Source organism: Nannospalax galili, unplaced genomic scaffold (genome assembly GCF_000622305.1).
Source record: "Nannospalax galili isolate Female #2095 unplaced genomic scaffold, S.galili_v1.0 scaffold7, whole genome shotgun sequence".
In the NCBI taxonomy this organism is placed as follows: Eukaryota; Metazoa; Chordata; class Mammalia; order Rodentia; family Spalacidae; genus Nannospalax; species Nannospalax galili.
In genome coordinates, this window is record NW_008359081.1 from 10476831 (window position 1) to 10493265 (window position 16435).

Consider the following 16435-nt stretch of genomic DNA (forward strand, 5'->3'; position numbering starts at 1 on the left):
ATTTGAAGAACATTTTCTATATCAAAAGTAGCTCAAGTATAGTGACTCTGAATAGATAATTTATAGTATAAATAAGCATGGTGGAATTCCAACTAGCCTATTTAGAAACTGTCTTACCTGAAAAAGATACTTAACAGCTATGAACCTTGAGTTCTCTATTATGAATATGAGCATAATATTAGCGCCTTCGCATAAGACTGTCATTGTGAGTACACGAATAATTTATTACAAGTAAATTGTTTAGAGCATGGCTTTGGTCCTAATAATATGTATTAGCTATGGGTATTATTCAAGTGCCAATGATCTTTAAAATTCAACATAGGTTTTTTTTTCTTGATGTAATACTATTTTCTCTATATGACTTTCTACTATTTATGAACTAAATTAATGTCTGAGGCTTATAATAATGTATATTTTGGGATAGATTATGTCTTTCCTGTCTTTTATTATTTTCTAGCTTGTTTTTATAGCAATAACCTGTGTAATCAATCACACTACAGGTTACCAAAAGGCAGGACCCAGATAGTAATTTTCTCCTGTTTTTGAGAATGATAAGCATAGTATGTGTGCCATAATAAGTATTTGTTGATGTAGAATAAAAAGTTGAATTGAGATGGTCTATAAAAATTCAATTCTAATAGAATTATTTCTTACTCTATTCTTTAACCATTGAAGATATGCATTCAGATCAGAAGGGAAGTGAACTGTTCAGGTATCTCTCTGCTTATTCCCCTTAATGTTTCTTGGTTATTTAGCTGTTAGAGCAAATAGTGGCAAGAAAGAACAGCTGCACATTCTGCCTGATTTTCCCTATGGTTTCTCCACAGTATCTCAGATACCTAAAAAAGACAAAGACCTTCATTCAGAATTATGTTTGCTCATGTTTCCCAGATGCCACTGAACATCATGAGCAAAAATAACATAAAACCTGCACTTCATTGCTCCATGTGTTCTGCAAAATCAATGTTTCTAGTTGAAATAAATGGAAAATAATTTCACAGTTTGTGATCGGTGCATTTGGGTTAAGCTGCGCACATTGTCTGAATCATTTTAGATAAAATTCTGGCAGACACACATGGAAAAGGAGACTTCCGTGGAAGCAAATGTTTTTCTCTTAGTTAAAAGTTGGGCATATGGCATTCAATGCTTCCAAATATTTTAGAACCAGAATATGGCTTAATATCTTTCCTTTCTGATTGGAGGTGGGACTACATTTTATGGAGAAAAATTCTAAATCAGAAGTCATTGCCATAGGATAAATGAAAAAAAGAAAGCTCATGACCAAGGAATGGGAAGAAAAATAGGGGCAGTATGTTTTCCCATCCTCTCTTCACTTTATACACTTTATTACGTGTAAATGTGTACTCATGATTCTCTTATTATTACCAAATATTAAAATCTCATTTGAGTTACCATAAAAGGTAAAATGGAAGCAAATATGCACAAGGGGATAAAAATGGCAGGAGCATATTTTGGAAAATACTAAATATATTTGGTGAAATTACATCCATTGCTTAAATAATACATGACTGACTTTTGAGAACCTTGTTAAAGTCGTTTTCATGGGAAAGAGACAAACAAAATTCACTCTTACATATGATTGCTCTAAACTTACATAAATAGATTCAAAGAAAAAAAAATAAAACCCAACAAGAAAGAGAACTGAGAGAGCAAGAGTGAGTGTATGAGAAAGAGCATACACAAAGCCCCTCAGATTTCCTTAATGATGAGAATGCCTTAATCATTTTGCCTAAGGACTGCTCAGTTATACAAGCAAAAAATGGATAAACTAGAAAGCAACATCCTTTTTTGTAAACATACTTGGAAACATTTATTCTTCCTGGTTGTAGGCATATGATTAATTTAGACTTTGCTTTATTTTACAACAAAATAAATATTTTAACATTATCATTATTATTATTATTATTATTATTTTATGTGTATGAGTGCATTGTTTGAATGTATGTAAGTGCACCCATATCATGAAATGCTCATGGACATCAGAAGAGGGCATTGGATCCCCTGGAACTGGAGTTATGCACAGTTGTTAGCCAGCATGTGGGAGGTGCTAACCAAACATGGGTCTTCTGCCAGAGCAGCCAGTGGTATTGACTGATGAGCCATCTCCTCAGCAGCAAAATAAATATTTAAAATGCAAGTTATTTATTTAGGACTAAAATAGAGCAGAAAATGCTACATTTTATTCAGTAATACAAAAAAGAAATATGATGCCATACCAGACAGTATCCTAATAACATGCAAAGGAAGTTTGTGGTAAAAAGTATTGAAGAGGTTATTAATTAGATTTTATGAGCTTCTGAGGAAATTTGAAAGAGTCTTTTAGTGGCTCTATGGCTACTTGACCTTCTATCTTTTTGCATAATTTATGATAAACATGTAAAAATTACAACCAAGCAAAACTATAATTGATCAAATGTTTTACAAAACACAGTGCATTGTGTTCATAGAAACAATGAATACTGATTAATTTCTGAATTATACATTGGAGCTCAAAAAATGACATCATAATTTGTTAAAGCACAGCTTGAATAGTTCGAGAATAAGAGGAAACCCAACTCACAACTTAAATCCAATTTGCACCATATATATCACCTTTAAGTTTTAGTGCAGATGTTTTTTTTTTCTTTCAGAAGTTATAGGATAGAAATTATAAAAATATTCTTGAATGGAATGTGTAAGAGTGGATCCCAAGATGTATATTAGATGTACATTAGCAGCAATAGATAGTGGAATAGTAATCAAAGTGGGATGACTGATGGATCTGCTAAAATAACAGTAGAGACAAAGGAAAAAAATACACTGTAAAAGAGGGTTAAGGAGGACTGGAGAGAAGGCTCAGCAGTTAAGAGCACTGACTGCTCTCACAGAGGACCTGGGTTCGATTCCCAGCACCCACATGGTGGCTACAAACCATCCTTTACTCCAGTTCCAGGGGAATCCGAAGCCCTCTTCTGACCTCCGCGGCATTGCACGACACGGGTGTACTCACATACATGCAGGCAACGCACTCATACATATAAAATTAAAATTAAAAGTATAGTATAAAAAGAGGGTTAAGGATAAATTTGGAAAGACAACTATAACAAGGAAGAAATACATGTGAGATGGTCATTACTGGAGTAAGCAAACATTTGAAATAGCTGTACCTGCAATATCTATATCAATAATCTCAATAATTTATATAGGAATCAGAATTACAGTCAATAAGTTAGTATTTATTTTTAAAGTCACGCAGAAATAGATATTAAAAGTGCTTATATTAGTCTGAAAAGATCAGTTTCTACAGTGTGTTTAATAAAACATCAAATATCTGCATCTTCTATTTACTAAACTGTTGTTAGGAAACTTAAGTAGAATTCAAAAAGCATTTGCAATCAAAATTTACTTTGAGATTTTATCTGATCCATGGTTATTTAATTTAAACCAACCGCCAGTAGCATTTTGTCAAATTGATGGAAAAATCAACCCTTTACCTAGCATGTCCTTTTATCAAAACATTCACATAAACAATCATTCCTTTATTTTCATTCAAACATCCTTTTTGCCTCTATACGTATGGTATCTCCTGTTTTTAATCTAGTTCCCCAGCACCAGAACAGAAGGAACAATTATTTTGCTCATCACACTAAGTTTATCTTCACTATTGGCATTATTAAATGTATGCCTAAGTGGCATGAACTAGTTTCTAAAGGAGGATCATCTCAACCAGTGTGTTATGTTAGCAGTAGTTCTTCCCTATACCTCAAGGCGAGATTCAAGTTCAGCACACAAATAGAACAAAGAAATATTCCAACCACCAAGAAATCATTTTCTATGTAAATAGAAAACATCCTACCTAAGCTCCAAATCTTCTGAGAAGTGGTCCTTAACCACATATGGTTATATTTCCATGTGAATATAGTAACAAGTATGCTATTTTTGCCTTGAAAAAATTTCCAGAATCTGACAGTCTTTTACTCCCACCCTAGTCCAAGTCACAATGTCTAACTCCTAGAAGCCTTGACTTTATTCTTGGTCAAACATAAATGGGGTCCTTTTAAAATTGTCAGTCTGCCTGAGTTTGCATGGGACTTGTCTATGCTGACACCTTTACCACAGAATCATATGAGCAGGTTCCCAGGAGCTTGTAGGATTCTGTTTCCATATGGTCATGCCCATCCTCCCTGATCCTTACAATCTCTCTGCTCCCTGTTCAGTAGTGGTCCCTGAGCCTTGGGTGGATGAACTTTAATAAAGGGGTCCTGCCCAAGCACCGTTATTTAGTAGACTCTTGAGCTCTACACTTTGGCCATTTGTGGCCTTTTGTGTTCCTGGCCCTGTTCTGCATAAGGGAGCTTCATTACTGAAAACCGATTCCTCACTGTCCTCTTCTTTATCTCTGTTCTATGTTCCATGAGCTGATTGCTGCCAGATGAAGAAGAACTGATCTTCCTAAAACAAGGGATTCTAGATAGGCTGACTATACTCAGAGGATGGACTTGCACTGGGGAAAGGCTGGGGGCACAGACAACACAGTAAGAGGGATGACAGTATATGGGCCCGACTGGATGGTGGGAGGCTATGGGAGGGTGCCATTTGGGATGAGGGTATAAAGATGAATAAGATTGTTTGACATGTTCTGTATGAAATACATAAAAAATCAATAAAAAATAAAATCATCAAGCAGATCAGGTTACTTTTTGTTTTCATTCAAAAATCTATGAAGACTCTCTTTTAATACAGAATGAAAAAATGCTCTTTACAACTGCTAGCTAAAACCTTTATAATCAATCCCTGAAGGTTGTATGAGCTCATCTCCTAGTCTCTTCATTTGTCCCTGGCCACTCTAGGGTTCTTGCTGAAGTCTGATCAAGATAGACACACAATCACATGTGGAACTGTGTGCGATTTGTTACCCAGACAGCAAAAGTGACTGCCTTACTTTTTTCCAAGCTTTGCTCAAATGACCTTTTTACTCTATTTACAATTTCAATTTCATTATGCAATTTTACCTACACTTATCTCTTTACTGGCTCTGTAACTCCTTACTGACATCCATGTTTTCATATATTCAGAATATATGTAATTTTGTAATAGATAATACTTACTAACTCTTTTGATTATGTATATTATCTCTCAGATTGTCTGGATTTGTTTCCTATTACATAAACACATAAGACAGTGCATGGTACATGGTAGGTGGTTAAGAAATAGTTATAAAAGAATGAATCCATACTCGTTAAAGAACTAATTTCCCTAACAATTAATTTTAGGTCTTCAATGCCATGAATAATTACCTGAACCAAGTTGAGAAGACATGAACAACTTTGCTTCATGGCATTGGTGACATTTGAGCCTCAAAATCATTCTACATATAGTTGAGGTTGAACAATGGCTGCCTTTAATTAAAGTCCTCCTTAAACTTTCATTAAGATAAAATTGCCTGGCAATGCCTGTGAACTTTCTTCATATGACCACACCTGTTATTACACCCTTGGTTACCAAAAATACAAGGCAATTTAGTCATGGGAAACAGATCATATATACTATAAATAATTTAGTTAAGTTAGCTGAAATGACACACTCTGGACCCCTTTGTTTCCTTCAATATCTATCCCTTTCTTTTTCTTCCTTATATCTTTATATATTTAAGTCTTTCTGTTCTTCATCCTTTCTATAAAATCTATTTATGTTGGCATGATAGAGTCTATAATTAGAAACCAGTAAATTTTGGTGTTCCCTTGTTTTGTACAAGCTTACATCACTCTGCTCAGCAGAACACCCTATGAAAGATGAGGGACGAAACACATTCTGGAACTCACTGCTTGGTTAAATGCTTTGCTTCACTGGGATGGGTATGTAGGTTAGGAGCATAGCTCTAACTAAGCATGTGCTAAGCAAAACAGTTTGATCCCATGCACTGAAAAAAATGATTCAGTATTAGTGCTATTTGTTTTTAATACTTTCATTTAATTTCTTCAGCTTCTTCATGTAACAAGAAATGAAGTAAGTTTAGGTATTTCACAGACTTGTAGAAAGAATTAAACAAGTAAAAACAAGTTATTTTAGAATCATGAGGCATCACTTAAATTTATTCACATTTCTGCAAAAGGTAAAAACAAGATGTCCTAAATATAAGCTGTTTCTGATTTATTGTAATAAAAATCGTATATAGCAATGCTAGGGAAGTTCTGAGAGGTTGCAGCCTCATTGGGATATTTCATACAGATGGAATGGTGTATGCAAAAGCATTTTGGATAGCAAATTCTGATTACATAGTATATATGTCATTTTTTTAAAATGTCTTATAGTTTCTACAAAAATAGTTCATAAAACAAGAGTATTCATGCACACAGTTTATTGGGGGAATATCTCTAGGAAAATTCTAAGGTAAAGAGAGCTAGTAAAAAGCTCAAGGTGGACAAAAACAAAGCATAAAATTGGGAAAATGGGCAATAAGCCCCAACCTTAGCTGAGCAACTATTGGAAACCAGTAACTATGGAAGAGGGAGAATTGGTGAATTGGATTTCTTTTTAGTTTAGTTTTGTTTTGTCTTTTTGAGACAGGGTTTCCCTGAAGCCACGTCTGGCCAAGAACTCCTTATGTAGACTGGGTTGACCTTGAACTCAAAGAAATCACCCACCTCTGCCTCCCAAGTGCTGGGATTAAAGGTGTGTGTCACCATGAGAATTGGTTTTCTTTAAAGGTGTAATACTAAATAGGTTCATTCATCAGGCTCCAGTGGGTGGATGCATACTGAAGGGTATTTGGGGACACAAACTTGGCTCAATAGGCCTTAACATAGATGACTGAGTGCATGAAATGTGGAGAAGGGCTATAAGAAGGGTGAAGATAGGGGAGAGGTCTAAATATGATCAACATGTATTATACGAAATTTGCAAAATTTCAAAACAAGTTTTCCAAAGCAAAATTAGAAGACAGGCACTTCTATTATGTACAACAGGGTTGTACACATAGCTCAGATATTGGATCATACTTCTGGTAACCCTTCTGAAGGTGAGTGAGAACTACTGCTTTTCCTCCAAGTCATCTCTTACCACTTTCAAGTGACAGAAAATACACACATGTAGAGCTTTACCTTCTTGCAAAGAAAGGTAAAGACTCAGGGGCACTTGGACTTGGCAGCTCCCTATAGGTGTACCAAACACCAAAAAAAAAAAAATCTTTCAGCAAAATCAGCCGTGTGATGCATTCTTCAGGTTGGACAACTAGAAGAATATTTTCTATTTTATGACATTTTCAAACATTTAAAGCTTTCAGAAGGTGAAACTTTTTCTGACTTAAATGTGTAGTGCTAGAAATCTGTTTCTGAATATGGATATGAGATTCTCTAAAGCCAGATTTGGTGATGTCACGTGGTAATTATAGTTTGGCAAAATTTACTAAGATTATTTTAAAAATCAAATTGCAATAAACTCTTCATAATAAATACAAATTTCAAAAAGTTTATTTCTTTTAAAATCATGGTATCATTACATACATAATATTAACATTTACATGTAAGCAAGCATAATTAATAATACTACTATTGGTTAGGAAATAAGAATAAATGTCACTTATGCACGTGTTTCTTATGTATCTCTAGATGGTCTTAGCTGGTACATGATATCCTAAATGTAGATATTCATATGAGAGAGACCATTTAGCTTCATACTCTCTGATAAAATGATTATGTATCTCTTTAATTTAATATACCTATTCAAACAATATGTACTATTTTAGTTATATTTTGTTCAAGAAATCATTATTCTTGCTTATTTCACATTACATGTGTTGTACTGAACTTTATTTAGTATTTTATTTATTATTTTTATTTTTGTGTATGCGTGTATTGCCTGCATGTAGGTAAGTGCACTCGTGTCTTGCAATGCCCACAGAAGACAGGAGAGGCTGTCGGATACCCTGGAACTGGAGTAACGGATAGTCGTTAACTGCCATGTTGGTGCTGAGATTCAAACCCAGGTCTTCTGCAAGAGCAATCAGTGTTCTTAACCACTGAGCCAACTTTTAAGAAATAAGTAGTTAATGCTAGAGAATTGTGTGATATAGTTTGCAATTTGATTCATGCAAGCCTACCAAAAATAAAATCAACCACAGTTTAACTTCAAACGTTCCTAACCAGCAATACTATAATCTGTGTGCTACATTTCTATTTTTACATATACACTGAACAGACTGAGTTGAAAACTACTCCTTATCAAAAAGCCAGTACAGGTAGGAAGCCCATTTGCCTGTGGAAGATTTATGGGAGAGACATGGATTCAAACCTACTATTACATCTCATGAGGATTCAATAATTCAGTGAAAAAAACCTAGGGAAAACACCTTCTTACAAACCACATTAATAAATCCTACAAAAATTGACATCAGCTATAGTAGTAAATGTATCAAGATGAGCCAATTACTAGCTGTGAATGTAGACAGTGTTTGACCATTCCAGGACAAGAGGTACTGAGTCAAGGATATTCAGTGTGCAACTTAGTAAGTTCACGGTGACTGCTCTTCTGACTAATATCTTTATGAATATGAAAAGGAAAGAATATTCGAATATTAGCGGTGATTAGATGTTGAATGACAATAATGAACTTGCCAATGGTGCTGTTATAGGAAACGAGTTATTCTGAATTATTAAATGTATGCTGGTATGTCGAGTTTATCAAATGACAGAATTGCTTTTTTTCACTGTACCCATCCATGAGGGAATGTTTGTACTTCAAAGAGAAAAGGAAACAGCAACATAGTGAAATAGATGGACGAGTTCCAGACTTCCACGAAGCTCTTACTTTATTTTAGTGTGCAATTTTATAGCTTCTTTGATTTAATGTAATATATTAAAGTCGAGTCACACAAGGTATTGAAACACTGATTTCTAAAACAAACAGCATTATCTATTTGTGTACTCGTGCAGAAAAATGTGTGATATGGAATTAGTTCACAAGAAATCATTTAGCATATAAAATACTTTAGCTAATATGTGCTGATGATAGTAATCTCATTTGTATGCTTTCACTGGAAAATACCAAACTATGGCTAGACTATAATATTTCAGCTTGAGTGTCAAATACATGATCGCACAGCTGTGTCAAGACACGCATTGTTATGAAAATATTCTTTTTTCCCTAAATCAAATATAAATAAGGTTTGATACAGCATAGAAAGATTTCATCCATTTGTATTGCCTCCTTAACAGATTCATGGTGGGTACAAATAGCATGGATAGGAGACATTAACTTAGCTTTCTATGGGTTTTAGTCATTTTCTCTGAGCCATTCCATTTCTGTATCCTGGAACTCTTACATGGAGCCTCCCTGCATTTCTCCATCCCTGAAGAACTTGGGAATGGCTCAAGCTGCCGGGCCTTGAAGAAAGAAGGACAAGGAAGAACTGGACTCCACTCTCTCCTGCTGCATCTATTGGTTCTCTGGTTCTGAGAGACCCTGGGTCTATCTGGTCCTCTCCATCAATCATACGTCATTGCTGGGGGAGGCCCTGGTTGCAAAAACTGTCTCCACCCCTAGCAAAACTTTTTGAAGTAGGAAGATGTATTATGAACTTTTTCTTGATGCAGCATTCATTTATCTATAGACACTGCCTACTAAAATCCATTGGCTATACCCTAATCATGATTTGCCTTGGTTCAGAATTCAGTAACCTGGCATTGGTTTGAAAAAAGAGATGAGTATCATTGGAAGTCTTTGGATGGTGTTATAAAGAAAAACTTTTTTATGAAATTCTTTATTCTTCCTTCTTTCCTTTAATTCATTCTTTCTTTCATGACATGCAGCTCAGGCTAGCCCAGTACTTGAAATCCTCCAGGCTCAGCTTCTCAAGTGTTGATGTTACCAGTACATGTCACCATAACTGTCTTCTCTGATCAGTTTCTATGCGATTATATTCTATAAATCATAGTGTATTGCTGTTATTAATTTGAAATGGAACATATACATCATATGAACAAAATAGGAAACTTAGGCAATGTAAATATATATGTGATTCAAATATTACTTTTTCCATTTTGGAGAGAAGAAAGTAAAATGGCATATTGATTACTTTAAAAAATAAAAAATAAAATAAAAAAATAAAAACTTGTTTTGTGATTCTTCCTTGAGTAAATGTGAATATTATTTTTTTCTGTGTATTCCTTTATTTTCAAAGAACTTTTTGTGATACTAAATATTATGAAATATTTTGAATTTATATTTTACCTACCCACCTTGCATTTAAAAAGAATTTCAAATGTAAATGGAAGTTTCTTCACTATGCATACAGTTGAAGTTATCTATTCTGGTACTATTACACGATCAGTGTAAACATCCTATGAAATCTAAAGGAAGTATGTTTATTTTACCTTAAGAGACTCCTCTTGCTTAAAGAGATCTTCAAAATCTTTAGCACAGAGTTCAGCAGCACTGAGAAGTTGTTCCACTTCTGATAGGGCTTGTGAGATATGACTTATCTCGGTCAAATATGTAGAAGGCACATAAGAAATTTCCAAAGGCATATCTTCAGTCATTACTACCACGGTTTCCTCACGGAGAGTGTGCTGGTATAGATATACAAAAGAACATTTCTTTTAGTTTTCTATTGATAAAAAGGCCTTTGCTGAGTTTGCATCGATTCCAATCTATAGTTGACAAAGTGCTGGAAATGAATTAAAAGTAGACACGTGTTAAAGTCTAATGAAATGATCATATACATATATAGTATCATCTTTCAAAAAAAGTTCTGATGATATAAATACATGTTTGAACCTCAATATAAGATGAAAGGCCGAAAGTCATAAGGTTTGGAGGAAGGCAGTGTTTAGTTGGACTCTGAGGAAAGGATAATATTTGAAATTAACTTTTAATTTTTAGTTTTAAGCCTCCTAGAAATATAGGAGAGTAATGCACTTTTGTTCTGCTCATAAGAAAAAAAAGTCCTAGTGGTAATTGAGGTACAGGAGGCATGAAGCACTTTGGGCTAGTATGTAACTTTTGCCCAAGTTGCAGAGACTGGCACTTGTCTTTGATGCTCTCTCCTTACTGAACTAAGCTGCTATAAAGGTGCTAAATATGTAGGGAAGATTCTATTCCAGAAACACCCCAAATTTGAGAGTCCACTGGTCTGCTTTGCAACTACATTTTCTTAAGTGGTATCCATATGCCAGAAAAGGTAAGGACTCATACCTCTAGACTATTTTGGAGGTGGCCAGCATTATCTCTTTATTCTTTAGAAGAACAAGAAATAAATGTTATTTGCTATGCAAATTCAGATAGATGAATGACCTCTGCCATTTTCTATCTACAGTATTGGTCGTAACACTCTTGCAATTGAAATTATTCTCCAGTAACTTTGTTTTCAATTGATCAACTGCCACCTGCCTTTTGATGGGGTCAGATGAAAGTTTCAGTGGCAGGGTCTCTTGGGAAGTTGGTGCAACAAGCATGCTAACACAGTCATTTATTACTGTACAGTCTTTTTGACAGAGCTCTGCTCATTTTTTTAGTAACATAATTAAATGGGCTTTGATATCCCACAGTGAACCTAATACAAAGATCAATAAAAATCGTAAGCTGATTACTTTGGCTTCCTTTTAATTTCTCTGGCTCAGGACTTTTTACATTCACTTCTTATGTGACATAAAGATAAATTCTTCCTAATTTAGATGTCTGGTATAATTATATTGTAGCAAATTTAGGATTGTACAGGTCAGTTTTCAAATGACATATAATTTATAAAATTGGTTATATCTTAATCAAATTTTGAAACATTTCTTGATCAATGGAAGCATAACACACATGCATTTTTAAGTTGTGTTTTAAGTGAACATAGAAACTTCAGATGGAGCTTTATGAACACAATTGAGTATTTATCCATAGATTAAAAAATGATTTCTATTTCTTCATTGCAAATCAAATATTTCACTAGTTTAAATATATATATTTATATACTTATAAATATATAATTTAATCAGGTAGTTAAGTGTGCAAATTCTACTGACATATTAGGCTCAATACTAATTAGTACGTTAAAAATTCAAACAAATTTATTTTACTTGCATGCATGGCATTAGACTGGTGACTATGTTGTTCTCCATATTTGCAAGTTTGTCTTTCTTATTGCTAAATCCACTTTAACATTTGACACACAGATTTATAGAAATAAATGGCTTTTTTGTATTTTATATAATCATATTTTTATACTTGCTTTTAGATAGCAAGTGCATTTTGGGGGATAGTATTGAGTAGAGGATAAATAGTACTTTTTCTGTTTTAAAATTATTCATCTTCATACTTGAACCAAGGTTATTTCTGAATTAGAACTTAAACATATGTAAAGAACACCATAGTCTCATTTATAATAATAAACACTGTAAATTTCAAGATGTTTTTATTTACATACATTTCACCCTGCCTTTCTTTAGTAGAAAATTACTTCTCAGTTGCTCCATTTTTATTTAATTTTTTCCATGTACTTTCCTTAAATTTCATTACTGACATTTGAGATACTGAAGATTAAATTCCTGTTTAGTTCCTCATAAATGTAGTAATTATAAGTTACACAAAGTAAAGAAATTTATTTAAAAGTCAAATAGAGTAAAACAAAGTCACTGAAAATAAACTTGCACTTGACTAGTAACAGATTAAACAAAAGTTCAGTTTTAAATCTGAATATGACACTTTTGACCGTTTTAGCTAAATATATTTTGATTTTCATGGAGGGACTTTAAATACAATGAGATTAACTTCAATATTAGTTAGTTTAAAACATACAGAGCTGAGGTATGAAATACTTTCAGCCAATAAGATCAAATAAGACCAAACATTAAGATAAAAAAATCCTGAACCGTGGCACCAAGAATGGAGGTAACACATATAGTCCTGCAATTTTTGGTTTCTGTGTGTGCCTTATTTAATTTTTAAATGTATACTTTGACCTTCATATATCTATACATATACACACTACACACACACACATATATATATATATGTATCACATTCTACCCACACTCATTCCCTTGTCTTTTTTTGTCTCTCTTCTACCCCAACCCCTCTCTTGCCACAAAGTTCCTGCCCCATTTTCATGTATTTTAATTTTTTAAGTTTATTACATTTATTTTATTATTTGTGTGTGTGTTTGTGTGTGTAAATGTATGTGGATGCATCCATGTTACTCTCTCTCTCTCTCTCTCTCTCTCTCTCTGTGTGTGTGTGTGTGTGTGTGTGTGTGTGTGTGTGTGTAGTTCACAGACAGCTTGCTGTAGTCAGTTCTCTTCTTCCATTACGTGGTTCTTGGTATTGAACTCAGGGTTTTAGGCTTGGCAACAGACACCTTTAATGCTGAGTCATCTCATAAGCCCTGGCATTTCATTTATGTGTCTCTTAAATTATGAATATTCTAATTTCTTACAATAGTCAACTTTTCCCCAACATGCAATATTTTTATATATAAAGATGTACCATAATTTTCATGTCAAAGAAAATGCAAAAAATTTACATTTAAAATTATAGCTGCTCTAATGCCCATTGTAACTATAAGTAATTTTGAAGTTATAGCTAGGCTACAATTTTTAAATTAGATTTTGAAATAAATGGTTGTATGTTGGATACATTTAATAATAACTTATTTAAGGAACTGTTTTCCCCTACTATTGTTGTAATACATTTTATCTGGTCATTATATATAGCAAAAGTATAGTAGAACACATCTGTTAAATAGTGGAAGCTAAGGGTTGATCCTCTGAGCTTTTCCAAAAAATTGAAATGATATGAATTATTCTCTAACTTCAGTGGAAAAGGGTCAACTCATTTTTGGAAAAACTCTATTTCTTGAATTTTGAATATTCTAATTTCTGACAATACTCAACTTTTCTCCAACATGCAACATTTTAAATATATGAAGATATACCATAATTTTCATGTAAGAAACATATAATATTGAATAAAAATGAGGCTTTTATAGTTCTATCATACTATATGTTCCTTTAGAGTAATTATTCCTTTTACCACAGTGATGCAGGTTGTTAATGAATAAAATATATCCACTGAATGACTTTCAGTTAGCTTTAATGAAAAGTTCAGTCAGTTATTAAAAAGTCACTATAATTGGAAGTATCATGTTCATTCTATCTTCGCATGCAAAATCTAGCACTCAAATTCAGATTAAGCCTTTTCATTTGAATTTCATTAACTGTGTCTTGAATAATTACATCCTTGTGAATTTTGATGTGTGCAAATCCTGCCTAACCTTTTGTTAATGTTTTTTTACCACCATATATAATTACAGGTGTTCATGCCTCATTAGAAAGCAAACTATTGCCACACCAATTTCTTTTATTTCTATTTGTTCATTTTTATTCCTAAATGTATATACAAAAAGAAAATAGTATCCTCATTTTCTGATAGCAGTCATCTATTTTTATTTAAAATGGAAATTCTATGCAATGTTTACAAAGGATCATTTATGAAAATAACTTGATTTGTGTGTTGTATACAAAAAGCTCAAAGAAAAAGAGAATTTGAAATATGTAAGTAGGTACAGAAATCATTCACGAAGTAGTAAATAAACTTTAATGTCCTCTGAAACTTTAGGTATTGTGTTCTCTACGTTACTTCAAATTTGTTTCCTGAATAGCTATCTAACTGCATGAGACGAAGTATTCTGTTTGAAAACAAGTGATGAATTATATCTAAGCTTTTAACAAAATGTTTTCCACTGTGATTTAAAGTATTTCTTCCTTCTTCAAATGCTTTTGCCTAGCGAGTCATTTATGACTTATGAGGTCAAAGAAACCCAAGAAGAAAAATGTACCATATTATGATGATCTATGACCCAAAATATTTATATGTTTCATATAAATATTCTACAAAAAAATGTCAAAAGAGCCAATATCTAACAAAGTCTATTCTCTAGATTCAAAGCAACAGTGGCAGAGAGATTTTTGTTATTCCATTTGTATTTATATAAAAAGGAGGGTAAAAAAATCTTCCAAATATAGTAGGAATAATTCTTCTTGGTTTAAAATGAACAATGAAATTAAAATTTGTGAACATTTTCATGAAAATTTTAAATTTTATAACTATCTTTCTTCAGAATGCCATTTTAATACTAAAGTTTATTAAAAGTATTACTACAATGAGGTTTATGTCACAGTATGATTATAGCCTTTAAATTCCCATTGATGAGTCATAGTTAAAACAGAAATGGTAAAGACAAGCCATATTAGACAAATAGCTCTATCTCCTAATTTCAAAGGTCATCAAGAAAGGTAAGTACCTTTTGTGGATCATTGCAATAATCTAGAAAGCTGCAGTGTTATTTATTTCCTCTAGCTCATTTATATATGTTAAAAATATAAACATGACACATTAAAATTAAATTTTGCAAAAAAAAAAGTGTACCACCGCATTGGGGAAGCCTCCAATGACAAATTATTTTTTTTAAATGTCACAAATGAGATCGGTATGAGAACTGCTGGCTATATTATTTGTTGTAGAACACACAAGAATGATATGACAAAACTAATATTGTGACAACACCTTGTCTTATAGTTGCTAAATAAGTCATTGTATAAACGCCATAAATTTGCATTCAAATGGGTCCATATGAAGTGTTTTTGACACAGCATAGAAAATAGATAAATGAGAGACTGTTCACATTTAAAAGTCTTTCCCCACACCTTGTGTCATCTAAAATTTGTTTATGTGAACCTACAAAACAAAAATGATATTCACCACAAAATAATCACAAACCGCTTGATTAAAAAGTGTGTTCATCCTATCAAGTGTCACTCCCTTAATGAAGAACTCTGCCTCACCTGGCAATGATAAGCTGACAATAGTTCCTAAGCTAAGGTTGAGGCTTCCTAACCATTTGTCCACTACTATGCTGGGTTTTTGTCTGGTTTGGGTCTTGTGCATGCTGTTGCCATTTAAGTTCATATGAGCTAATTCCAAGACATCTGACTCCAGTGGATGGACTCACACCAAGAGACATTTGAAACACAAACTTAACTCAATAGGCCTTAATGTATATAACAGAATGCATGAAATCCAGCGGGGATTGGGGAGCTGTGGGGGTTGGAGATAGTGTAGGGAGTCTAGATCTGATCAAGATATTTTGTATGAAATGCATGAAACTTCAATAAAAATAATAAAAATTGTGTTAAAGATGGTGCTGAAAATATGAATCACCAGTTAAAAAGCACTTGCTGTTCCTTCACAGGCTCTAGATTCAGTTCTTAGTACCCTCATGGTGGCTCACAACTGCCTGCACCTGTAGTTTCCGGAGCTCCAATGCCCTCTTCTGATATGACACATTCACGCTGTTGTGAGCACACATCCATTCAGGCACTCACACATGAATAATAAAATAAAATAAATAAAATAATAAAATATAATATGTAAAATAAAATAATAAAGTAAATTAATA

At 33.3% G+C, this 16435-nt stretch overlaps 1 protein-coding gene across 1 annotated transcript in view; it reads right to left on the reverse strand.

Annotated features, from left to right (window-relative positions):
- Window positions 1-16435, reverse strand: part of Dmd (dystrophin) — a 2373110-nt gene that overhangs the window by 1252620 nt on the left and 1104055 nt on the right. The window contains exon 42 of the mRNA XM_017795501.2: window positions 10371-10565. Coding sequence (XP_017650990.1) covers window positions 10371-10565 — 195 coding nt within the window. The remainder of the gene's footprint in view (window positions 1-10370; window positions 10566-16435) is intronic.